The sequence below is a fragment of the Molothrus aeneus genome, chromosome 15, assembly GCF_037042795.1.
Source record: "Molothrus aeneus isolate 106 chromosome 15, BPBGC_Maene_1.0, whole genome shotgun sequence".
NCBI lineage: Eukaryota > Metazoa > Chordata > Aves > Passeriformes > Icteridae > Molothrus > Molothrus aeneus.
Genome location: NC_089660.1, coordinates 14096849 through 14123601, shown reverse-complemented (window position 1 = coordinate 14123601; position 26753 = coordinate 14096849). Strand labels below are relative to the sequence as shown.

At 41.7% G+C, this 26753-nt stretch overlaps 1 protein-coding gene across 1 annotated transcript in view; it reads right to left on the bottom strand.

Annotated features, from left to right (window-relative positions):
* Positions 1-26753, bottom strand: part of TENM2 (teneurin transmembrane protein 2) — a 619525-nt gene that overhangs the window by 35855 nt on the left and 556917 nt on the right. Inside the window, exons 16-20 of the mRNA XM_066560474.1 lie at positions 19906-20052; positions 8445-8655; positions 3760-3879; positions 1531-1792; positions 575-842 (exon numbers count right to left, since the gene is read on the bottom strand). Coding sequence (XP_066416571.1) covers positions 575-842; positions 1531-1792; positions 3760-3879; positions 8445-8655; positions 19906-20052 — 1008 coding nt within the window. The remainder of the gene's footprint in view (positions 1-574; positions 843-1530; positions 1793-3759; positions 3880-8444; positions 8656-19905; positions 20053-26753) is intronic.

The window sequence follows — 26753 nt, the reverse complement described above, 5'->3', positions numbered from 1 at the left end:
TCTGATGCTCATTTTTAACACGGATGCATTAAAATTATTCAGACAGTCAATGAAAACTGAAAAATATTATGATGATCACTCTTCTTCCCACCCACTAGAACCAAGCTAACTAAAAATAGCTGTAGAACTACAAGACTGAACAGCATTAGAGGAACAGCATTTTCATTTCAAATGTGTTATACCACAAGAGACTACAATAAGGGTTGTGTGAAAACCCAAATGCACTGTAGACTGCCAGCCAGTCCAGCACAAGGATCATTTTATAACTGAAGAAAACAAAATTATAATGATGGATTAGATTTCCCCTAAGTTCCTGTGGCCAGTTTTTCCTATTGCCTGGTCTAAACCTTCTAAGTCAGGTACTGAGCAGGAAACCCAGGCACGTTGATGGAATTTAGACCCTCTGAACATGATCTTTAATGTGTAAAATAACCATAATACAAAGATAAATTGTGTCAGGGAGACAAGAACTGTTCAGTCTACATGTGCTCCTCCATAAGGAAGTTTGCAGTTTTCTTATTTAGAATTATAGATGTTGCTTGGAAAGTCTTGGAGCTTTTATATGCTGACTTACCTACAGCATCTGACAACCCATAAACCTTCTGACCATAGGCATCTGTTTTGTCCCAGATAAATGTATATGCCAAGTTGGGAGATGCCTGAAATGATTTTTGGAACAAATGCCCTTCTACTGCTACCATCAAATGAACTTTGATCAGATTGAGTGGCACCAGTGTCTGAGTCATGATGATCTTCAGTAAGGATTTGTATCCAGCAGTGCGGGAACTCAGGTAGCTGAGCTTTATACTAGAGCCAGGGATCTCAATTTCTTCATGAAGAACCTGGGAAGGAAAGACATCAAACACTTTACATTAATGGTTTTTTTAAAATGTTTCACCTTGTGTATTCTTATGAGCTTATGCCTTTATCCTACTGGGAGCAGATGTCCTCAAACCAACACAGTTAAGCTGACATTTCTGACAATAATTATTTGGTGTCTGTGTACACATCTTTTTAAGAGCCCACTGCTGGCAAAAGGGCAAATAAGCACAAATATTTTTTTACTGCAAGTTATATGCAAAGGAAACATAAGAAATATCATAGGAGCCCACAGCTTCCACTACCAGTATAAAGCCTAACTGAATACAGCAGTGAAAAAACAGCACCAGTAGAGTTTGCCCTTGTCCTAAGTAAGAAATAATGAAACAGTCTGTGGTCAGCACCACATGCCAAGCCTTTGCAAAATTCTCTTGAAACACCTAAGCTGGCAACTGACACACACAAATATACTTGATATGTTGTATGATAATGGGAGGCTGCAAGGTGATCAAAGACAAATGTGTCTGGGTGCCATAAACATGGGATATCTCCTGCAGCCCTCATTAGAAAACCTGGTACCTGTCAGAACAAATGCAGCTCTGCAGACACATTTGCTGCAGCAATTGCAGGGGACACATGGTGGCCCTGTGCTTGGATCGGAACTGTCACCTGCCCACTGATTTCCCCACCCTGTTCGCTCACTGCTCTCACCTGGGTTTCTGGCACAATGGGATTGCGGCTGGGAGCGTCACTAAAGAAAGTTGAAAGTGGTGATGAAATGATGACTGGGTCAGGACGGACAAAGCCACTGAGATCACAGCTGGGAATGGAGTTCTCCTCTGTCTTCATCACAAGTGTGTCCATGGCATAGAAGCTGTTCCAGGGCAGCCACACTGTCCTTTCCTGGCTCATGAACGGGGCCCGTTCAAAGTGCAGCGTCAGGGATGCTCCACCATTTGCAACCAAGTCAAACCTAGAAAAGTGTGGCCTTTAGAAGTGGCAAGACTGAGAAATTCCAGTAATCACATTCCCGGCTAATGAGACAGCTACAGAGGCATACCAACAGTGATGGGTATTTGTCTGGTTTTGGCTGGGATAGAGTTAATTTTCTTCCTAGCAGCTGGTGGAGAGCAGAGTTTTGGATTCAGGATATAATGTTGATAACACAGGGGTGCTTTTATTATAGCAGAGCACAGAGTCAGGGCCTTTCTTCCTCCTCACCCCATCCCACCAGGGAGCAGAATGAGAGGCAGGAGGGAACACAGCTGGGAGAGTTGACCCCAACTGAACCGAGGGATATCTCAGATCATACAGTGATATAGTAATATACAGTGATATATAATTGCCATTATATAAACTAGGGGAAAAGCTGCTCAGAACCTGGCTGGTAATTAACTTATCTTTCTGTTATTTTCCTTTTTACCAGAGTTTTTATAATTATTATTCCAGTTATTAAACTGTTTTTATCTCAATCAAAGATTTTTCTTACTCTCACTCTTGCGATTCTCTCCCCCCACCACTGGAGGTGGGGACAGTGAGCAGACCATGATTATGTTTTAAATGCCATGGTTCCAATGATCAGTAATGGGATGTGAACCTCTGGCAACTAAACTGCTGAAAACCAGCCAAGACAAGCAATGATTTGAAGTCACTTGGACAAAGCTCATTTCGATAAAATTATAAATTCTGTATTAAATAATTTAAAAAATACCCAACAAACAAACCACCACATTTATTATTACAAGTCACCTTTATATAGAAACAGCAGAGAAGCCAAGTGCATTCTGAGCAGGACACTGAATTATCCCTTTCCTAAAAGATCCTGTCCCTCAAGCACAGAATGGGACACATGGCAATAAGAGAATAGTAATGAGAAGTGTTCTGCAAGTAAGAATTCCTGTCCCCAAGATAACTGATCTATCATTTTTCAGAGAAATTAGGTGTTTACTTCCAACCCCCTACACAATCACAGCAGTAATGTGGAGCTGCACAGGCATTTCAAACCTGGCTTAAATGAGAAATGCTTCCAGGTTGTTCTGACAATAGAAACAGGTATCAGTTGTTTTATGTAAATGCTGGCAACGGAACAAATTACTCAATGACATCAATAATCTATGCAGATTTAAATATAGTTCAGCTCACCATTTACTGCAATTTAAAACCACTGAAATCAACATTATACTTTTATTATAACAGATTAATATTCTGGAAAGTATGGAACTTAAATACTCCCTATAGATCAGTTGACTCCTATTAATTATATAAATTCCATTGTTTTTATGCAAGATCAAGATAAAATGGCAAATGTTTACAATGCCTGTGTTAGATAAATTGTTTTAGTTACCCCAGCCAGTAAACCAGATAAACCATGACACAATGACTTTTGTTTATCTGAATTTGTGTGCATTTCAAATAAGCTGATACAAGGGGGGAAAAGCACTTTTTTGCACAGCAGGAAATTGTCTAAATATATTCAATTAGAATCTTTTGATTACATTCTACCCTGAAGAAACTCAAAAGAGAGTGTCTCTTCAAAAGCAAAGAGAAACAGAAGGGAAATTTTAACAAAATATACTGTTCTATAATGATGCTTTCTTTTTTTCCTAGAAGTGTTAGCCTGCTCTGTATTTTAAAATAAAGTATTTCTTGCCTCAGCTGGATATTGCTGTAGCCCACAAATGTTTTCATAGATACAGAGCAATTTATTTGAAAGGAGTGTGCCTGCTAACACGTCATTATCAGAAGTCAGCCTGTCCGTATTTACATGCAGTTAGTATTCAAAACGCCGTGTGAAAAATTACTTTTGTGTTTACTTAATAGCTCTTTGCCCTGGGAGGAAGGCAATGTCTGGTGCCACATGGTTCCATTAGATCACACCATCTGTTAATCAGCAGAGACACTGCAGAGCACACAGGGGCTCAGGGGAGCAGGGACACTCACGTGCCATCCTGGCGAGTGATGGTGTAGCCGTACTTTGGATACTTGACAAACGACACGTTGACCCCAACTAGAGGAGTCCCATCTGTAGTCACCACTTGGCCTCTTATGAGAGACACAAGACTGGAAAAGAAAGAGAATTAAAGGTATTGAAGCTAATTACAAAGGGAGGTTATGTCATTTATAAGTGAAGTAGTGGAACACCTGTACCTCATTTACTCTAAATACAGTTTATTCCAAAGGTTTTTAGAATACTGAAGGACCACAATATTGCCCAGCTCCCTCTAAACACCTAAATCAAGAAAATGCTTGTTTATGCAGTGAGAAGTGCACACAGAATGGCAATCAGTGCTTTCCTTGTCTAACGAGGCTTTGCAGGGTACAAAGCTCCCTCCCATTCAGCCAGGCCAAAGCTGTGCTCGTGCAGCCACTGAAACTCCAGGACCTCCCTGCAGGGCACAGTACCACTCCTGTGGGTCCCTGCCACACTTGACAAACATGGAGCAATGCCACATCTCTGTTTTGTATCACCAATTCTTCACATCAAGGTTCAAATTCCCTCATCTCAGGGAATGACTGATACCTGTACACTGCATTCCAGCCTGGTTTGGAACCCTTGCTTGCCCTTTGCCAAAAGGAGGATTTGGTTTAAAGTCCAGCTTCACACACAGGCAAGACAAAGCATTTCTTTGGCCAGCAGGACAAGCAGCTTTGTTTAACCTAAGGGAGATGAAGATGAGCTATTCCTCTAAGAGGCACAGTCAGATTTTTCTCTATGGCAAGTGCTCTGCTGCTGCTAAGTGCACAGCAGGCACAAAGTGCTGCTGCTCCCAGCTGGAGAGGAGTTCCCAGCCCCTGGCTCCTTTCCCTTCCACCTTCCCTGAGCCCCGAGAGAAGCAGACTGGGGAGGGAGAAGCTGTTTGGTAAAAGGGCAATGGAAAAGGAAAAGCTCTTTGTAGATGGCTTCCATTGCTACACTGGAAATGTGAAAACTGGAGAAGGTGAAAACAGGGAGAGTGAACTCCTCTTAACCCACAATCTCAGGGATTGTAAAATTGCACTTTGCTGTAGTCACAGGTGAAAAGATTTATATATTCACCAGTCTGTGCCTCCAGCATGAGCCCCCAGCTCTGCTCTGCTGACAGAAGGGGGATGAGGAGCCCTTCCAGCAGGACTGGGGCTGCTCCCAGAGCTCAGCAGGCTCCAGGCACAGCACCCTGAGCCAGGCATGTCTGAGCTGGACTGGGGGACTAACCTGGGCTGAGCTGAGCTTGCCTGGACACTGACAATGGGCCCCTGGCACAGGACAGCTCCTTGCATCAGTCACACCAGGGATGGTTTGCAGCTCTTTTCTGCCCACTCTCAGATGTGCAGGGGCTGGGAGGTACATTTCTAACTGTATTATATTGGCTATTGAACAGCTATTTCTTCATATTTTTATTCCAAACAGGTGCAATATTTTCTTCAGTATTACATAAAAAACATCTAATTAATAAAAACGAGCCATTTCTGTTACTTTTCTTTTAGGACTTTCAAGTGCTTCTTGACCTGTCAGGTCAATTTTTAATTTGCTAAATCAACATTTTGTAACAGAATATGGAATTTAATAGAAATTGAAACCTGTTGAGAAAAATTTGCTTGGGAACACATTGGACCAAGATAATTGTCTTGGCATTATTCATTTTGCTTGAATTATTTTATGTGACAAACACACAGAAATAGTTGCAGGAAAAAAGTCACTCAAGCTTCTCTAGGGAAACTGTGCAGAAAGTAGATTTAGAAAGAAATTGTCAGATGGCAGAAGAAAACTAATAACGCCCATGACTTAATTTTTTCTACCTTCAATTTTAATATTTTAGGAAATAATTTGAATAAAATATTTTGGTCAATAATATTCCTTTTTTTTCCTAAAATTTTAAATAAGGAAGACAATAGATATTAGAATAAGCTAAAATGTAGCTAAAATATGGATTTATAAGAAGCAATGTTTTGACTAATAGTCACACATACAATCACCTTTCTTTGGTAATTTTCTAAAAGTGTAACAGAAAAACTGAACTGATACAGGAATTATATATATTTTTTTATACCAAGGAATTTAAATGTGTAAAAACACATAGCTTTTTTTCCCCCTGGAAACATCATTTAATCTTGTTTCTGCACGGAAAAAAAGTCATTGAGATGTACCTATTTTAGCAATCAATACATTTTGTTATTTATTCCTTTATAGTAGGAAATAACTTTTTTTTTCTTAAACTAAAACTGGAAAAAAAACCCCAAACCATTATTTTGTCCCACTTTTTCATGTCTTTCAATGGAATGACAGACTGAGCTCAGCAAACAGCTTACAAACACAGGAGCTACTTTTTGAGACAATGGCAGCTTCAGTATACGAAAAAGTTGGGAGTTCAACTTTGTGGCACTTTTAAATGACAAACCCATCAGTTCTAAAACTTACAACTTGACACTATACATTAGATTTTCCTAAAATTGGTACCAAAAATAGCAGTTGAGCCATAGAATTATCAGAAGTACCTTCAGAACTTAGAGGTGAAGGCCAATTTTAACATCATTAATAGGTCATTTGCAAAGATGTGTTAAAATCTGCAGTGTAGCTCAGATGAATAAAACAGAACTAAGAGTCCTACCATGAGGAACATTAAAAAAACCCCCCAAAACTAAAGTTTCCAATGAGTTCTTTTTTTTAAAGAAGCCTCAGGATTGAACTGCTCAGCTCCTGTTCAGTTTAGAGCACCAATTCATAGAATCATAGAATGGGTTTGAGGGGACTTTAAAGATCATTTTGTTCCAACCTCCTGCCATGGCCAGGGTCATTTCCCAATAGACCAGGCTGCTCCAATCCCTGTCCAACCTGGCCTTAAACACTTCCAGGATTAAAAAAGGTGTAAGAAGAACAATTTCTTTTCTATTCTTTTTAACAACTCCGTGTGTGTATGCATGGAGTATTTTATAGAATAGCATAAAATCTATATTGCATAGAGTAGGATCCATATTCCATCAGGATCCCAGGGGTTTCCTGATGGAATATGGAAAGGATTGTGCACAGCATAGGGGTGAGTACAATGGGGACCTGCCTGGTGTATCCAGAAACATTATGATCCTCTCTTCACAGACAAATATTTAGGGACATGCTCTACATCACCCACTAAGCCTGTAATGGGATTCTGACTGAGAAAACTTCCTGTAATGAAGTGCAGTCCTTTGGGTGTTATCTCAAATGAAGCTCTTTCTTCAGTTTTAACTTTGGTGATATGAACATAAATAATAAACTCATCAATTTCTTAGCATCTTTCCATGGAGACCTATTTATATAATATTGATAAATACCAATCTTCTTGTAAGCATACAATGGCATCAAATATTAATTAATGATGTGCTGGCTTTTAGATTCATTGCAAATATATAATTAATAGTCTTAGAAAAACATGCATAGAAAAAGAAAAAAAACAAGAAGAAAAAGTAAACCCAGTCAGGTGGATCAATGCTACAAGTAAAATGGTTTTATAAAAAGAATAAATAATAAAACTCCATAAATCAATAGATTTTTAAAATTATTTGAAATGTTATTCCATTATTGAAATTTGTGCTAATGGCACTATATTAAAAATGAACTGGAAACTAGTTAGTGTTTTTCCTTTCTCTAGACTGCAGTCTTCATAAAATATAAACCTCAGAAGCTGCTACTCAGTGGAAGAAACCTTCTTCTGGGCATTGCCAGACTGTTGAAATGCTAATAAAACTCTGTTATAAAATAGAGGCCACATCATAAACTGCACCAGCGTGGCCTCAGTGTGATCAATGCCTGAGATGAAGCACCTGCAAGCAGCAGCTCCTGTTAAACCACACACAGAATCACTGGCACAAATTTTCCCATGCAATGCACAGATCTAGTGTGTCTTAGGTTGGAAATGGGGGTGTGTATTCTATTCCCATCTGTGAGAGCTGAGGCAGTTCTCTGCTGTTCATTGGGCAGCTTCCTTTATCTCTCCCACAGCCAATCCTCCCTCCAGGAGATCTCTTCTGTTAACGGGCCATTAATTATTAATTATCTTCTGTTCATGGCCACTGAGTGTCCCTGCATGGCTGATCCAATCCCATCATCCCATGGGGAGATGCTCCGCCCAGGGGAGGAGCCAAGCATTTCTACCTGGATCCAATCTGAGCTTTGGGACACCCCAGCAGCCTTTGCCCAGTGCATTCCCAGAGGAGCAGCTTTCTGCTGCCCTGCATGGCCAGAGGGAGCCCAGGCCCATCTCCAGCAGCCCTGGAGCTGCAGAGGAAAACTCCCCCCTTGTGCAGGATCCCTGCTCCAGTAGAGCCACAGCTGGCACTGCAGGAGGGCTGAGCCCCCATGGGATGGGGCTGTGCCACCCCCCTGACACACAGGGGGTGAGCTCCTATTCTGACTTTCTGACTCTGTGGCTTTTTTTGTTGTTTGTACTATTACATTTGTATTTTTAGTTTTCCTACGAAAGAGCTATTATTCCTGCTCCCATATCTTTGCCTGACAGCCTTTTAATTTCAGAATTATAACAATTCAGAGGCAGGGGGGTTACATTTTCCATTTCAGGGGAGGCTCCTGCCTTCCTTAGCAGATACCTGTCCTTTCAAACCAAGACAGGTGTCACACTGCCAGCTGCTCCCTGCAGTTGAAGGGGATTTCTCACCTGCTGTTGAAGGGGTTCTCCCCAGGGATGATGTGGGTGCTGTCCTTCCCCACGAGCAGCTTGATGCGGTCGTAGAAGGAGCGGACGGCGGGCGCGGCGCCGTGGCTCTGCTGGATGATGTCCAGCGGGTCCCGCGAGCCCCGGCACAGCAGGCTGTTCTGGCAGGTGGCCTGCAGGCAGCAGTCAGGGTCCAGGCAGTCCACCAGGCCATCTGAAAGGTAACAGGCACCACTGAGATCCAGCACGGAGCTGTGGAGCAGTAACACCCATGGAAAGCTTAAGACACTGGGAAAAATGGTTGAAGTTCACTGTTCATAGCATCCCCATGCCCCAAACCTGGTAATTCAGCCAGCAGTGCCCTGAGGATGAGGCTTTGGAGCACACTCCTTCAAAACCACTACAATTAATGTAAACCAGGGTTAGATGAGGATAAATCTCAATAAATCTGTCAAGGGCTGAAATTAGGCAAAAGGAAGTGGAAACAATAAAGGATTTCTGTTTTAAGTTATATGCTTGTTTGGTCGTTTTTGTTGTTTTTTTGGGTTTTTTTTTGTCTTGAGAATTATGATTGATTTTGATTTGATTTTATTTGTTCTATTTGAGGAATCGAGAGGAGATGGAGATGACAAAGCCATCATTACCTAAGTAAAACACAAATTACACTGCAGCCATTTTGGCAGTTCCCAGGGAAGGGCTGCTGGAACTCCCACCTCCCATGGGTATCTGGCTCACAACTTGTGTGCATGCCTGGACAAGGAAGATCAGTCACAAAATTGGTGGGTTCAGTTCATCATTTACAGATTAGGTTATCTATCATGAATTTTTTTAAGATGCATTTTTAAGAAAAAAGAGAATTTTAACACCAGAAATTAAAAGGGAATCAAGGGAGAGATCAATCTGTATACTTAGATAAATAACAATTTTAGCACATATAGTAACAAACAATCATCTCTTCATTTGGTATCATTATTTAACTGAAATATGTTCTCTCAATGGAGCTCTACTATGATTTAGAAATTATTAACCATTTGCTTTGCAATATTATCATCTCTAACAATTTACAAACATTTGTTCATCTACTCTGGCAAGAATCAGGGGTTCAATCTGCAATCTACTTATGTCTGTAAAACTTCTCAAGGTGTATCAATCTGATTTTTGAATGCAAATATGGCCTGGACATGCATTCAAAATCATACACAAGAGAGAGCATTCCAGTATGGAAGCAGACAAAAGTACCTTACGGTAAGATCATGACTCGTGCATTTTCAGGATTTTCAAGTGCACAACAGACCAGCACAGTGATAACTGGAAAAACAACAACCTAAAGGAAAAAACCAATCTAAAACGACAAAAAACTTTCTTATTTTATAATTAGCCTTTATTTCCAACCCATTTTGTGTGCCTGAAATGACTGTGCCTGACCTGATTTAAAAACAAAATTGCCAAGTTATGCTGACAATGTTTCATTCAGGCCTCTAAGGAGATTTAAGTCAGACAAACTACCTTGTTGTGAGAGCTATATGTTGCTTTAAGGTCACTCGCCTATTCACATTAAGAGCTCCATTCATCTTAAAATTCTCTCCTACAAGGCTGCAGGATCCTTCTGTTTTGCTACATCTAATTTCCTCCCCACTTTATATAATCATTCTGAGGACATCATTAGCTTCAGGGTATAACTCAAGGCAGTTTTCCTACTAAGCTCTGAGAATTCCTCAGCTTCTCCCTCATTCTGTGAGACCTCTCCAACTCTGAACTGAACCTTGCCCTCTGTTTAGCCCACCCAGTTCTCAGATGACAACCAGGCAAGGAAACCCTACCAACACACTAGAAATAACAGAGGCAAACCAAGGATATAAATTCCTCCCTCTGACAAATTCACATTTACCTATTCGAGCTGCATCATATTTTGGCATAGGTGTTATAAGAGGTGAGCAGAAGTTCTGCCTGTAATGACCTCATCATGCAGCTGATTATGGGATGCTGCAGCCAAACACTTGTGATGACACCCTGAACTTGGAATGGGCATATCAATCCCTCAGGCTCCTGTCAGTCATGTGAATCACATCTTTATGCTCACGAGCCCCCTTGGATATTGTCTGACATTGCAATCTTCAGTAAATTACCCTGCCACTGCCAATCTCACCGTTATCTCACAAACAATCAAGCAGGCAATCAAACTGCTCTGAATTGCCAGTTCAGGACCTGGGAGGCTGCAAACATCTCCATTCAACAGCAGGGAAAAACCTGCCTGTGATTCCTTCCATGTAAGAAGCTTTTGCTGCAGTTCTATGAAGTTAGATTCAGATGCATCTTAAAACAATATTTAAAAAAGACAGGCATAGAGCATAACACAATTTATTTTTTCTAACTTTATTACTTATATGGCTCTATTCCCCTGTAGTAATTTATCCTCAGATGGCAAGCTTCAGGATTTAGGATATTTTCACCTCATGTGAACTAGCTGATCCAGTTTGTTGCAACAACAGCAGCAAACTCTGGGTCTGTTCAGCACACACAGCCAGGCCCCGGGCACTGCTGCTCAGTATCAAAGGCTTACATATCCCTGTGCTGCTCACATCCACAGCTGCTGCCCTTATTGACTTTGCTGCTCTGAAATATCTGCCTCCGTGCATGAAAGAGTAGTGGTCACTGTCAGAATATATCTGCTTTTAGCCCATGTTTGCCTAATTTGCTATCTGGACTACTATTATCACAGAATGGCTGAGATTGGCAAGGACCTTTGGAGGTGAGGTCAATTGCTCAAGCAAGGCTACCAGATGCTGGTTGCCAAGGTTGCCCACACAGCTTTTGACATGTCTTCAAGGATGGAAACTCCACAGCCTCACTGCTCCAGTGCTCAGTCACTGGACAAAGGAGTGACACAAGTGACATTTGTGCCTGGGGTTGCTCCTCCTCAGGTGCAGGACCTTGCACTTCATGAGGTTTCTCTCAGCCCATTTCCCCATCCATACTGTACTGTTATATATGAAGTAAATTGTTACAGAATCATTTATTTGCATTAGATTCAGCTGATTAAAACCAGAGCTAGAAAAAAAAGTACCTTCTGTAAAAGAAAATTCTGCTATTAACATAAATTTTAATTAGAATTCAGTACTGTGGGTTTTAATATATATTTCAGAGCTTGTCATCCTCCAAATTTCCTCAGGTATGCTGAATTATTTATCTGGTTAATTCAATGATAAACCCTCACCACTTGCCTCACCAAAATATTGCTGCTTTTCATGGTACACACAGCTGAGTTTCAAATGGGCAGTGACCTCTCTGATACTCTGCATGCTAAAGGGGGGAGACTGGACAGGGAGCTGAGATGGTGCTGAACCTCCTCCAACAATCTGAGACCAACACAAGTCCTGACTTGGTCTTAACTGAGATGATAGAAATAGGAAATTTTGATCTGATTCAAACTGGCAGCACAGGATTAGCTCTCCATTGCTGTTCGTGGTTTTTCTGAATTCCCAAATCTTTTCAGAAATGAAGCAAGTGACATGGTATCCCTCTTGAAGAGTTCACTTGGCTAATGGATCCACACATTTCTCAACTTACTGTGAACTGTTCCACAAGCTTTTTGGCAGAATTCACTACACAGCACAGAGAAAACTTCAAAGAAATACTTGAAAGTAGATTAACCTACTGATGCATGTCATATTTATGACTGCCTTATTATTGTGTTGCTCTTGACCACCATCAGGAGGACTAAAAAAGCTCTCAGGAGGAACAGTGATATATTTTACCACATTACTGTTCTAATGTGTTTAGAACCTCTCAGCACCAGTGTTCCAGCATCACTGAATATATTTCTCACCATGTCCAGGTTACTGGATTGCAGAATTAGAAAGGTGCTACCTATTTCTGCAGAAAGCTGATGCTTGAGCTATTGGGGTTTTTAAATCCCAGTGAGTAAATTATCTACAGTTTCCACACTTCTTCCAATACCTGCAGGTTGTGCTTTGGGTTCAATTCACAATGCACATCAGAATGAGTGAACTTTGACCTGACATCCAACTTGCTCAGCCAATGCTTTCTGTACCCAGCCAGGGACAGTTCTGCTTCCAACCCAAAACTCCTGAGCCCACGCTCAGCAGAGGGCATCCTTACACTTCACTAGCTGCAGGAGCTGGGGACTTGCAGAGCCTAATTCCTGGAATTTTTTCTTTTTCCCATAAACATTTCAGACTGATGATTAAAATGGAGGTGGGGAGGGGGGGAACAGCAGCTACTATAAACCCTGAGGGCAAAAGGGTCTTTGATCACTCTAAGGGCAAATTAGTTAATTTATCATGAACCGATTTTAATTATGTGCAGTATTAATATACCCAAGGTGAAAGAATTAGAGATGCTCTATCAGATTATCAAAAGAGTAGGCCTTCTCTGCCAACACAGAAATATATTAATTGAGCTCTAAAACTGCATGCAAAACTGCTTCCACAGGCAGGCTATGCCACAGCCCAGTATATCTTATTACCAGGAAGTTTATCTAATATTTAACCCAATTTTTCACACTTTTGTAGCTTGATCTAATTACTGTTATCTATATTGGCATGTATCATTCAAAATAATTCCTCAGAAGTTCCTGGTGCTCACAAGAAAGGGAATGCTTCTATTTCTGCTTCAGCCCTGTAAAGATGGTCCCTGTAACCCATCAGGACATTCATTACAACACTGGCTTTTGTATCTAACTGTGAGCACAACAGAGTATTTTTGTAACCCAAACTGCCTTTCAGGACAAGCTGGATTGTAGATCCCCAATTGTGGTAAAGTAGAATGAACCTGGAGATTGGTTGTGCCTTTGAATACCTAAAAATTTTCCCAATGAGGTTTTAAAGTACCCTGGAGGATGAGAGTGGGGAAGCACCCACCCCATTTCCCTGGCCCACTCAGGATTCCTGTGCTGCTGGAGCTCTGGCAGGAAGGAAAAGCCTCATTCCTGAGAGCAGCAGCTGCAGGAACCCACTGCAGGGGTAGCTCCAGCCTGGGGGTCCCTCAGAACCTCTGGATAATTGATGCCCTAAGCCCAAACCACTCCTTGATCAGAGCCAGGCTGACCCAAAGGGCTGCACTGAAAAACAATGAACCTTGAAAAACAGTGTTTGCCCAGTTCCAGTGTACATGGACACCCACAGGGGTGCTGGTGCCTTTTCAAACCATGGAATTTGCAGGCTCTGAGCCCCTTGCTTTCCCTTCTCCCCAGCTGTGAGAGTGAGGTATTGCAGACCACATCCCAAGGGGGACAGGGATAAGCTGGCTAATGTGTGTGAAGGTGATCAGAGGCTGACATGGAGCTGTAACACAATCACATACAAGCACACTCGTTAGCTCTTGTCAAAATTTGAGTGCCTACTTTTGATACAGATTTTATACCTGAGCCTACGTGACTCACTCTGGCCCCCATCCACTACAGATTTCAGCTCCTGATTGCATTTAATGTTCCACAACTGACTATTGTACAGGCTCTGGGAAAGTATTTTCTGTGCCAAGAGTATTCTGGGTATTTATATTGAGAACTTCATAAAATCTTTTGTCTGTGCTGAATTAGAGACCCCTGCTGAGGCAATGCTTGTTGAGGCAAGCTAAATTACATGATTTGCTTTTGTGCTGTGAAATACTTGTATTATCTTAAATGTCACGAGCCTGATGCAGTATCAAGTCACAGGATTTGTAATTTTCTAAAAGCAATTTTTTTCTAAATGTTTATTGCAGGAAGACACTTCTCTTTTCTTTCTATTTTCCTTCTGTCTAATTTCAGAGATGAGTTTTCTAAGACAACTCAAATAAACAGCCTTTCAATCAGTCAAGTGCACTGTCCTGACAGTGAACTTCACTAGAAAGGCATTTTTCTTGTGAATTGAAGAGATTTCATACTGGAGCAGCTAGTTAGCTTTCTCTAATTCATTATCCTTAATGTATTGTGCCAAACAGAATTACCACCAACTGTACTTCCTGGTGGGGTTAAAGATATAGAGTAACAAATTGAAGGGCAAAATTTACCTTCTGAGAGATGCACATCTCTCTTTGGAAAGCTAAGCGGAAAAAAAATTAAAATGTATTTTAAAAAGAATGTGCCACTTTGCATAACAAATAAGAAATTCCTCATTTCTGTTTGGCTTAATATTCTATACTGCTAGGGGTTGCTTCCTTTCTTTCTCCTATCAATTTTAGTCCAGATAATTACATTGTGAGGAGAAATGTGATCTGGGAAGTGATAGAAGCAGTGATTGCTTTTAAGCTTTTTTTAAAATTTATTTCTTTTTAACCTGCCTGCACCTGCCCTCTCCATCCTGATCAAATATGAAACAAATTTAGCAAAACTTAGCTTATTTCCTGTTTTTCTTTCTCTGAGACTACATATTTTAACTCTCTTGTCAATAAAAACTACAAAAATGAGTAAATTTGAACAGATGCAAAAGGTGGGAGAAGAGAGAAAGAAGGAAGAGAAAAGCCTAAAAGGAGCAGCCCCAGTGGGCAATATGGGCTCGTGCCAAGGCCGCCTCTGAAGAGGACAGGACTCTTAAATCTCTCTCCCAAAATATCCCAAGACACTCAGGACAAAGATTCCTAAATGTGATGGAAATCAACTGCATCCAACATTTAGTGAAACTATAATTTAGGAAAGACATCTGAGTTTTGCTGTGTATCCCATTGTCTCATGCAGCTGGAAGTGCTGCAAAGTCTAAGGTGAAATTTAGTTAAACTGAAGTAATTTATGGAGACTAAAAACATTTTTCTATTTAGGATCAAGCAAATTATTATAAAATAGTCATTGCAAAATGATGGGTATAAACAGCCACAGCAGCGATTTCCTTGTGCAATATGCCAAAAGAAATAGGAATGTAAAAAGTAGCATATCTTCTCCCATTCCTCAAAATACCATCAGTAATGCCTTAATTTCCTAAAATAAAGCCATGGTGAATTAAATAGGTTATATGTGTCTATTAGGGGGATTATATATTGTAATCACAATTACAGGTCTTAAAATAAAGCTATTTCTAATCCCTCCAAAAGATGCTTAATAATGATTAGATTACTGAGGGACTGATTAAAGGAAGATATTAGCTTTAGAAGCAGCCACAGTGAGCAAATTATGTAATCCAAACATGGTTTGGAAAACAGAAGCACTTTGCAGTTTAGAGAGATGTTAAAAGTGAGTCCATGCCAGAATGCCCTTACTTTTCAGTTAGGCTTTGTCCTTACAGAGAAATTAAAAAAAAAAAAAAAAAAATCAAAAAAAAACCCCAAACCAAACAAACCCAACCAAAAAAACCCCAGCAAAAAAAACTCCAAAAAGATAAATAAAAGACTTTTAAGGTTTTTTTTTTTTTCTGCAAAGTAGCCTGTGCACCATAATAATGCTGAACATGTTCATTATCAATCACAGAACCACAGGCTGCCTTGGGTTGGAAGGGACCTTAAAGCTGATCCAGCGCCAGCCCTGCCATGGGCAGGGACACCTTCCACTGTCCCAGGCTGCTCCAAGCCCCTCCAAACTGGCCTTGGGCACTGCCAGACCTAGCTAAGCCCATTCCTTGATTTGCTATGTGATGGTGAGGGCAAAAGCAGGTGAATTTCCCAGTGTTACCTCAGATCATTCACCCTGCACAGCCCTAAGAGGAGACAGCAGCTTTGGAGACTCTCTCCTCTCACTGCTCTGGAATCACATTTTATTCATGCCAGTAATCCACACTGACATCTCATTTAAAATGAAGATTTGTAAGTCTAAAAGAGAGGGGGACTCATCTGCCTCTTCTAGGAATAAACCAAGGAAAGGACATTAATCTAAAATGGAAAGAAAATATTAAGTATAATCTTTCATTTTTCTCTTTTTGAACCATGGTATGGAGTTTGCATTGTGGCAGATAATAAAACAAAGCAGGACAAATGGGAAACCCTCTGGAGTCAGTGGCAATGCTCTCCCTGACATCTATAAAATGAAGACTTGGCCCAAGGCATTTGAATCTGATTGTGAGATACAATTGCAATAAGAATGGCTGAACAGGGAAAAAGCTCCAAGATATGTTAAATCTGCTGCCACAGAAGATAGGAAATGATAGTTCCCTTTCAGTGACATGCTGAAGGAATTGTATTTTAACAATATGCAGAGATGGACAGAAAGGAAGGAGGCTCAACTGTCCAGAAAAGACCTCATTTAGGAAAAAGGAAAAAAAAAAAGTATTTTTAGCTACCCTACTGCCTTCCAAAAGAACAGCTTGTGTGTTCTGTACTAGCCCAGAACTACTTGCTTATGTTAACAGAGCAATGTTGGTAATGGAGCAGCAAATGAGTTCAACACTTTGCTGCAAATAAACTCAGCTGAGTTTCAAATGAAAAGAGTGACTGGGAGAAGAGGCAATTTCTTTAACTTCCAATAAACTTGCATTTTATGTGAAACTTGGCATTCTGGTAACTAGCTGGATCCTTACTATTGATTCCCATAGTACACTTTTCAGCTTTGTCTAATGACAAAACTTAATTTTATCTGTTCCTTTATACAGACAGTCACAATTACATAAAGGTGCAGTTTGAAGCACAGAACACACACAGCCCTTCCAGCCTCTCCATTCCTGCAAACTCCCCTCTGAACACAGCTCAGAGCACAGACTCATGGCCAGGTGTGCAGAACCAAACATGTACAGAGCAGTGCATCTCAGGCAAAGGCAGGGCTGCATTCTGAGATATTAATCATGAAGGGATTAATCATTATATTTGTCTTTGAGTTTTGTTGTAGTTCTTGTGAATTTGACAAACTGGTGGTCAGGAAAACGCCTCTGTGCTCACAGCTTAGATGGGACAGAACCCCAGGACATCTCAGAGGAATCTGAACCCCAAAATATGAGGGAGCAAACTGCAGCAGCACAAACCACCAAGGCATGGGAGAGACTGAGAGCACTGCAGTGGCATAGCCTGAGGGGAGCTGTGTGCAGGAAACACAGCAGAGCTCAAAGTGCCTCTGTTTTTTTAGGAAAGCCTGGAAAGCTTGAGGAGAAACAGCAGCTTAACAGGTGTTGAGCTCCCTTATACAAACATTCTATGGGAATTAATAAGGATGAGACTATAAGAGCAGGAATGATCATTGAATTAAATTGCTGAGACTAATTTTCACCTAAACCCCATGTGAAAACATGGGGGTCAAAGGGACTTCTCAGGTTGTCTGGATCTTGGATCAAGCTTAAATTTTCAAACTATTTACATTCACAAGAACCAGTGACCAGTAACCTCTCTAGTCTCTGGAAAAAAATTACTTAAAATGCAAACACTGAGAACATCTGGAGAATTCTCCCCTAAGCCTTTCCAGCCTTCAGCTAAACCAACTAATTTTCTTTCAGGTGCTTTACTATGGTAAACCGAAATCCATGCAACTCACATGATAATGGAATATACAATTCTGCATTAATTATTAATTCATAATATTATGTATCTGTTGTATGGCAATTCTGCCTGTATTCTTTGCTTATGATGAGCTCCTGTTTACCCTCCTTGAATAAGTTTTACAATTCTACAGTTTTTCATCAGGATGAGCAGCAGAATAGTGTCACTGATCATTTTTTCCCCTGCTTGCCTGTCTGTTTTACAAGTGCAAAATAATGTCCTGGATAAATAAATAAACCTCTTATTCCATTTTTTCTAATAACATTTCCAACCTTTTTCCTTTCTTTGAGGAAATTCTAATAATACATCTGTTTTCAAATTTCCCTTTATAATCTTCAAAGCATGTAAAAACTGCAAACCTAAGCATTTCACCTTTTAGTTTCTTACACTGAATATTAACACAAGTTTAGTGGGTTTTGTTATGTACTTAAAAGCCAATTAATGTACTCTGGCAGTTAGGTTCTGCTTTCCATAATTCAGTAACAGCTACAAAGCAAGTTCTAGTTCTCTGAAACTGAAATAGCTTTTGAACTTCTAAAATACTTTTGTAAGCACTGAGCATGTGAAACCAAGGAACTAACAGAGGATTTACAAATTAAAACAAGTTGATGATATTCAGCTGTGGTTAATATCATGTAATCAAAACCAAATACACCTGTTCCTCAGTTTGGGACTTACTTAAATTAAAGCACTCAGCCTAATGACAATTTTACCCTTGATACAGCCCAATGTTGCTTTGCAGTTTTAGGAAATACATTTATAAAATATTTATTAATCAGCAAACAGCGGATGTTTTCTTTAGATTAATTATTGGCCAAAGGAAAGGGAAGGAGTCTCAAGGAAAAAAAGCTATGTCTGATGCTTGGTTTATAGCAGACAGCAGAAGCATATGAAAAAGAATCTATGTGACTTTCTAAAGACATTACATTGAAAGTTAATAAGAAAGTTCCTGTAAATGAAGCAGCAAATTAACCAATCTTGTTGAGAAATCACAACATCTCAAAACTGCTTTCAGGCCACCATGGAAGGCTCAACAAAACCCAAAAAACATCTTTGAAGGGAAACACAGGACACATCCTATATTTAATAGTGATATGCCTGACACAGGGCAGGGAGAGCAGAGCAGGGATGTCAGCCCTACACGCCCATTGAGCAAACCTCACCCTGCCTGCAGAGCCTGGCATGGGGACTGGGCAGTGGGACACCGAGGGACACCAAGGGACAGCCTGGCATGGGGACTGGGCAGTGTGACACCAAGGGACACCAAGGGACAGCCTGACACAGGGACTGTGCACTGTGACACCAAGGGACAGCAAGGGACAGCCTGACACAGGGACTGTGCACTGTGACACCAAGGGACAGCCTGGCAGGGGCTGTAGGACACCAAGGGACAGCCTAGCAGGGCTGTGGGACAGCCGGGCACGGGGACTGGGCAGTGTGACACCAAGGGACAGCCTAGCAGGGGCTGTAGGACACCAAGGGACAGCCAGGCATGGGGACTGTGCACTGTGACACCAAGGGGCAGCCTGGCAGGGCTGTAGGACACCAAGGGGCAGCCTGGCACGGGGACTGTGCACTGTGACACCAAGGGACAGCCTGGCAGGGCTGTGGGACACCAAGGGACAGCCTGGCAGGGCTGTAGGACACCAAGGGGCAGCCTGGCACGGGGACTGTGCACTGTGACACCAAGGGACAGCCTGGCAGGGCTGTGGGACACCAAGGGACAGCCGGGCACGGGGACTGTGCACTGTGACACCAAGGGGCAGCCTGGCAGGGCCGTGCACAGCAAGCAGGGGACAAGGCCAGCACGGTGGCTCTGTGGCTGCTCCGAGGGGCACAGGGCGCTCCGTGCCGGTGCCTCAGCAGCAGCAGCAGCTCCGCTCGGGCCGTGCTCCCAGCCGGGCTGGGCTGGCCCCGAGCCGGGCTCCGAGCGGGTCCCGCACGGCCACAGCTCCTGTCCTTTGCTGGAGAGCAATGCGACACCTGCCAGCAGTGCGGGACACGGCAGGACAGGCAGGACAGGCAGGACAGTGCCTCCCGAGGCGCTCTGCCCGCCGGCACTGAGGGCGGCCCCGCTCACCTCCCTCGTTGTCCTTGCTGTCGGCGCAGGCGGTTTCCATGGCCACGCTGCAGCCCGGGCCCCTCCAGCCGCTCTGGCAGACGCACTGCCAGCTGTTCTGGCCCAGCGTGCACCTCCCGTTGCCATTGCACAGGTCCGGACAGCCATCTGCGAGGACAAACGGACAAGGTGAGCCCCGGGCACCCCCACCCCGCTGCGCTCAGGCCGTGCTACTGTGCAGACAAAAAGGCTCGGTCCTGCCACCGGCGGGAACGCTCGGTGAAGGAAGGGGACACCCTGCAGAAATGGGGATCTAGCACAGGAGCCCTACTGCTCTAACACTTGTTTTAAGAACCCTCTAAAGGTCCAGACCTCGAGCTGATAGAAATGACAGCCTGCTGACAGAAGATCTGTCTCTTATTTTTCCCTCTGTATGTGCGCACACATCTTCTTCAACAAGCTCGTCAGTGCTCAGAGGACTTTTTGTACTGAGTGTTGCATTATTCTCCAGAATAATTTATTTAAACTTTGTGTCTAAACACAAAGTTTAAATAAATGCTTTTATCTATTTAAATAAATTAATTAATACTTTCCTTCATTGATGGTAATTTTAGAATACCTACTTATTTAAATTTCCTTACATTTTGGTGCCACATCTTACACTTTCTGAAAAACATATTAGAAGAGATATCCCCTCAAAGATCAGTGTTTTGAATTGATTATGAATATGACATGACTTATTGTATAGCAAGAGCTAAATTAGGAACAAAAATATTAATTAGCTAAGCTACTTACATGTTCTAACAAATGTCCATAGGTGATAGAATACCTCAACTCCTTTCTCCTGGAAGTAAATGAGTCTCAGGAGACATTACAGTATCTCACTGAATATTCATTATGGAAAAAGGTAAGAAAACCAAACTGCAACCAGATCCCTCAACACCCAACCCACACAAGCACAGCTATTTGTCTGTGGGGTGACAGAAGATTGGAGGCCAACCTCTCAGAGCACATCTTTGAGCAGGAGGAAGGCTGTGTTGCCTGCCAACAGGTGTGTGCTTTTACAAACCTGTTCAGAAAGCCACAGCTCTGAGTTTGGCTCCTCCTGCTCCTCCCAGCTCCTTGGCTGTAGCCAGGTGAAGTCAGAGAGCAGCTTCTCTGACCCCAGACTCATTCTCACAATGCTGCAGGAGCTTCCCATACAACAAAGTGTTACCCCTGGAGCTCACAGCTGGTATCACAAGAGGTCAAAGACTATTCAGTTCATGTTACACAGAAAGCTGTTAGCAGATAGAAACAAGTCCTACAAGTTTTATTTCAACGTTTTTGTGTATTAAAAAAAAAAGCCTCTTTCACTTATATTTAGGGTTATTTTGCCACTACATATCTTAGCTTAAAAAAATCAGTTACTTTTGCAGCACAGGTAATAGATTTTCAAGACATTTAGTTTATCTCTTCCATTTTTCAGGTTGTTTGAATGACCAAAATGATAACGTTTGAGGGGAGGCATCACGGTGTAGGACAAATTATTTGTTTTAAATGAAAACCAAACAGTAATTGTGAATATACCCATGTGGTTGGTTTTCTACTGAGGCACTGACAAGAATTAAATCACTGAAGCAGTTTGCCTTGCAGCATCTGAGCAAAATGAAAACATGAACAGTGGGGAGCTAGCAAAATCCCTGAAAAGTTTTAAGTGCAGCTGGGGATTAATGGACATGACTTTGCGTTTAGAGAAGAGAGGGAAGGCAGCATCAGTGCCACAGACATGGTGTTGCTAGGAAACACGATGCTACCTCCACAGAGCTCATTTAACTGCAGCCTTCCAAAGACAGAGCTGGGGTTTGAGTAGCATAAATATCAGAAGGAAGGGAAGGAACAGCAGTACACTACAATAAGATCTAAGTGCTTGGACAATAATGTCTTCCTTAAAAGATCTATTTAGTTAATGATGAATTAGCTTTGAAACAGATTTCAGGAATGGACAACTAATTAGGTGTTTTGCATGGTTATGTCTCTGTACATGCCTGTGTGCATCTACGGATTTCTGGTTTTGCCCGTCTTCAAGCAAGTATCTGTATAGCATTCTAGTCTGTTAGACCAACCCGAAAACAGAGCTCCATGATGATGCAGTAATAACAGTTTTCTTCTAAAAAAGGCTTGTATTTAGGAATTGCACTGCCTATCTCTGTTTAAATCTTCCTACCAGTGCACGTGAGCAGTGATTATTACTGATGAACATCTTCTGCACACACAGGATTTCCACATATCTCACAGGCTTGGTGGCCACCAAGGGGTTTGGAGAGTGGACAAGGTGACAAAGTGCCTGCCTGAGGAGCCTTGAGAGCCCAGGCTCAGTGGCACAGCTGGACAGATGGCCTTTGCTGGCCAGGCTCCCTGCAGGCAGGCAGCACACCCAGCTCTCCCTGCTGTGGCAGAGCCTGCCTGCATTCTGCAGCCACACGCTGCAGTGCGCTGCCTCCTGCCTGCCTGGGGAATTCTCCCAGAGTCACACAGGGAAGGGCTATCAGCGTCTCATCTCAAGAAGCAATCCAGTGAGGGATGCAGCTCTCACTCACCGCTCAGCAAAGGGCCCTTGGTGCTAAGCAGACAGGTTGCTATTCCTGGTGTGCAGAGAAATTCTCCTCATCTTTTCCATTACAGTATGCTTAATGGAAAATGTCAAGAAGCAAGGTTAAAAAAGAAGAAAGTGCTTGTTTAAAGTGCTAGATTGACAACCTATTTATTCAGAGAACAGGCAGAGTACAGGCAACAGCAGTTCGAGTGTCTCACACTTTTCTAGCTGCTGCTGAAGGTGAAACACTAATGCAGCCTCCCTCCTCTCTATCTCCAGCTTGCCTGTGGAATTGGAAGCTGAAAACTTTACTACAAATACATATGAATTCACAATTAAAACAGCAAGAAATATTTCAGAAAGATTTTTCAGTGTTGCATCAGGAATCTGTGACAAGGATATGAGAGATATCAGAAAGCAAACAACATAATATGGACTGTACTTGGTTCAAAAATGGAGGGTGCTGGATATATTTACAAGAGAATACTCCCAGCTTTCATCTACAGTGAAATTATTCTGAGATTCAATTGTATGGTGATTAGTTCATATTTGAACTCAACAAAATTTCCAGAATCCAGGCAGTACATTAAGAATTCTAATTCAATTTTGGATAAATTCTGCACAGACTTCCTTTTTAGTCTGGTATTCCCAAACTTCAGGTATACAAGTACACATGTCCAGTTTCCCACACATATATGGATTTTCTCTTGCATAAACTACTTTAAACTCCAAAACAAACATTTTAAGTAAACTAAACCATTTAAGTAAAATAAACCAAACTAAAGTCTGCCTAACAAATTTGTGGTTTCAGTCAGAATCATCAGAACTCCCACTTATGGTGGAGCAAATCTTTCTCCAAAAAAAGGAAGGGAAAGGGCAGCCAGGGAAAGAGAAGTTAGAGAAGCCTTTCTCTTTATAAGTTTCCAAACTCTGATGGAAGAGGTAGCCTCTTAGTATAATGAAAAGGAAAAAAAAGAATAGGAGAGGTGAAGGGAAAAAGAAATCTAAGTGTATCTCAGAGCTACTTAGAGAAAAGCATTATGCTTTTAGCCTCTGGTCAGTTTGTACATGGAAAAACAGAAGTAAATCAAGAGCTTGTGTCTTTTGAGTCCTTCTGCTCCTGTGCCATCAGCCATTTATTCTCCAAACAGCATCTCCCAGCAGAGTGAGCTCCCAGCAGCTCTCCCCACTTAGTGCACATGGGCACAGCCACATCTGGAATGTGATATCTGCTGTTTATCTTTCCACATGACCTCATTTCACACACCCTGATCCAAAGCCTGCTGGCACTCACTGGAGCCTTTCCAGTGACTTCAGCTGGGGCTGGATCAGGTGCTCCTGTGGGTGAAGAAGCCCTGCAGTGAAGAGCATGTTCTACACACACTGGTTCCTCACTCACAGGATGCACACGAGTTTCAAGGGGAACATTTAAATTACATTTCAATTCTCATCTTCTCATTAAAGCTGTTAACTACAGAACTGGAGCAAATAAAAGTAGTCTGGGATATTGTGGTACCTAAAGAATTTAGAGAAATGACATAAAAGCAGTAATGACAATAGCCTGTTTAATTTGGATTTTAGAGGATAATCACTGTTTCCATATTTTCTGTTCATTCCTTCGGTGAGCTGCTGGTATGCCTACAGCTATCTAATAATAAATGAGAATGAGGTACCTAGCAACATTGAAAATAAAATCATGCTTTTTATTTGCTATTGTTATTTTTTAATCCTTCAATTCCAAAGCCTTCAGGGCTTAGTTAAAGCCAAAAAAAGGGCATACGAATAAAAATGACACAGTGTTATGGTAGGCACAGGCACAAGTCATTTTCTACAGAGTAATACTTCAACTGAAATAAACTCAAACCCCAAACACGGAATGAAACACATGTCAGTAAACCAGAGTGTTGGTTGAGTGGGAGGTGAGGCCCCTGTGAGTGAGTTTTGACAGTTCCAGAACAGGCTGGAGCCATGCAGAGGCACCAGCCCAGGGCTCTGAGGCAGGGCAGTGACACTGATTGACAAATTGCTGAGAATGAAGGCAGGCTTTCAGTGCAGCACAGAGCCACTGCCACAGCAGAGCTGCTGCTTCCACAGAGGGCTCAGACACAGCAGGGGCCTCTCCCTGGCACTCAAGTGTTTGTCACCAGCATGCTCTCACTGGCTGCCTGGCTGCTCTTGTTTTTTTTAGAGAAAACATTTTGTTTAAAACTGCTCAACAGCCTAAGTATTTCTTTAAGCTACACATCAAACAAAGAAATAAAGAATAAATATCTACTTGCAGATGTGCTGTGCAGATGAATACATGCCTGAGTTAGAACTACAGACTACAATTGTGTTTATTGGACTGGCTGAAAAAAATAAGAAAGGCCAAAAAGTATGTTTAAAGAGCCCTGAAATCCTCCACTCCAATACCTCCTGTGCAGATAAACAATTAAGAAATTTAAGTAACATTTCTTAAATTGCCTGGGATATGTATTTCATAACAGAATTATCTATCCTGCAATTCCAGTCTTTCTCACATAAGGGCAGGAACTCGGGGAACATCCAACTCTCCAAACAAAACAGAGAAATAGGAGAAAAACGTGTGACTGTTTAGAAGAGAAATAAAGATCACACAAAAGGGAAAAAAGTCTCAAGTACAGTCACTTGCATCTTTGTGAAGGAAAAGAACAAAAAGAAGACACACACACAAACAAAAAGAGAGGGAAACTTATGTTACCGTAGAGGACACAAAAATTTGAGATTGAAGAAAACCCCAGGGGTGCAAGAGCTTCGCACGTTGTTAACAAGGGATTGCTGCCAGAACTTTCCATATTACCCAAGTTCATGTTCAGTGACTCAGGCAAAGGGGCTCCTGTGACTCAGGGGGAGATACCCTCGAGGTGTCCCCTCTCGTGCACAACCAACAGAGCTCTCTGCCACCAGCTTTGGTGTGACCCCTCCAAGCTGCCAACAGCTGGGCAGGGGGACAGATTGCGCTACACCGTCCTGAGACTTGGGGAAACCAAACAGAAACCAATCAAAGGTCCATGTCTGCTCAGAATGTTGAATACACACACAGAGCTTCAGCTGAGCCCAGAATTTGGGCTCCTTATACACAGTTTCCAGAAGGAAGGGAGACTGCCTTTTGGGAAGGTCAGACATCAGACTGAGGAGCCTCTGCAATGCTGCAGTCCCAGTGCTCCGTGATCGCCAGGCAGGGCTCTCTCTGCACCCCAAAATTGTAAATGTGAGCACAGAGTCACCTCTCCTCCTGCACAGAGCACAACACCATGGCTTTACCAGCATCAGGGGGTGAGTTCAACTGAGCACCAGCATGAGCAAAGACGTTATGTGAAATATAAGTCAAAAAACTGCTGCAGCCCAGCCACACAGCTCCTTCCAGAGACCAAGCAGGTTATTTGCTGAAATTTTGAGCAGGAGCTAAAATTTGACCCTACCAGCATATTTGAGTTACACAGTGTATTCTTTTCAAACAAGACTCATATCCACCTCCTATTCATATACCCAATAAAAAGATATATAAAAGATGCAGTAAAAATTTGTATTTAAGATAGCTGGGTCTTTCAAATTAATCTTACTGTAACAAAATCCATTTAGAATATAATTCCAGGTGAAATTGCATTCATAAAACTAGTACCAAAACCATAATCTTTTATTGTATTAACGTTTCTGATATCACATACAAGCACTGGCATCATCCTTTGTAATATGTAATATCCTTTCTGAGGAAGAAGCCTTCTCCAGCTGAATTTATCTCTAAAATAACGTCTATTTAAAGAGTTTTGTGGCAGCATAATGATAAAGTGACCTATCAGACAGGATGTATAAATTCAGTCAATTGAAGGGCAACATGCAAAACACTGACTTCATGTTTGAAAGAATGGCTAACCTAATTACAATGCAATCTAGACTTAAGGTAATTTAGGATTTTTGTAGGAAGACATTCTCAGTTCAGTCATTAGCTTCAAAATACTTTTTTCACTTCACAAATCCTCCACATATTACATAGAAGAGGAATGAATTCCTTTCCTCCTTAGAGAACCTCCACATAAGATAAAAAATAAAAATCATGTTAAAAATCATGTTCAGAAATGTTAATTGCATTTCTTTGACCATAACTCCTTCAGTGTACAAAAAAAACTTTACCAAATTGAGGAGTTTAAGTCAATCAAAATGCCCAGTAAGCCAAGTTAGCATTTAGAGTGACTAACAGAACTGCTCCCCTTCTGTCAGTGCTACTTAATAGTAGTTTTCATCAGCATTTCAAATTCAATTTGAATTCAGTAATGTG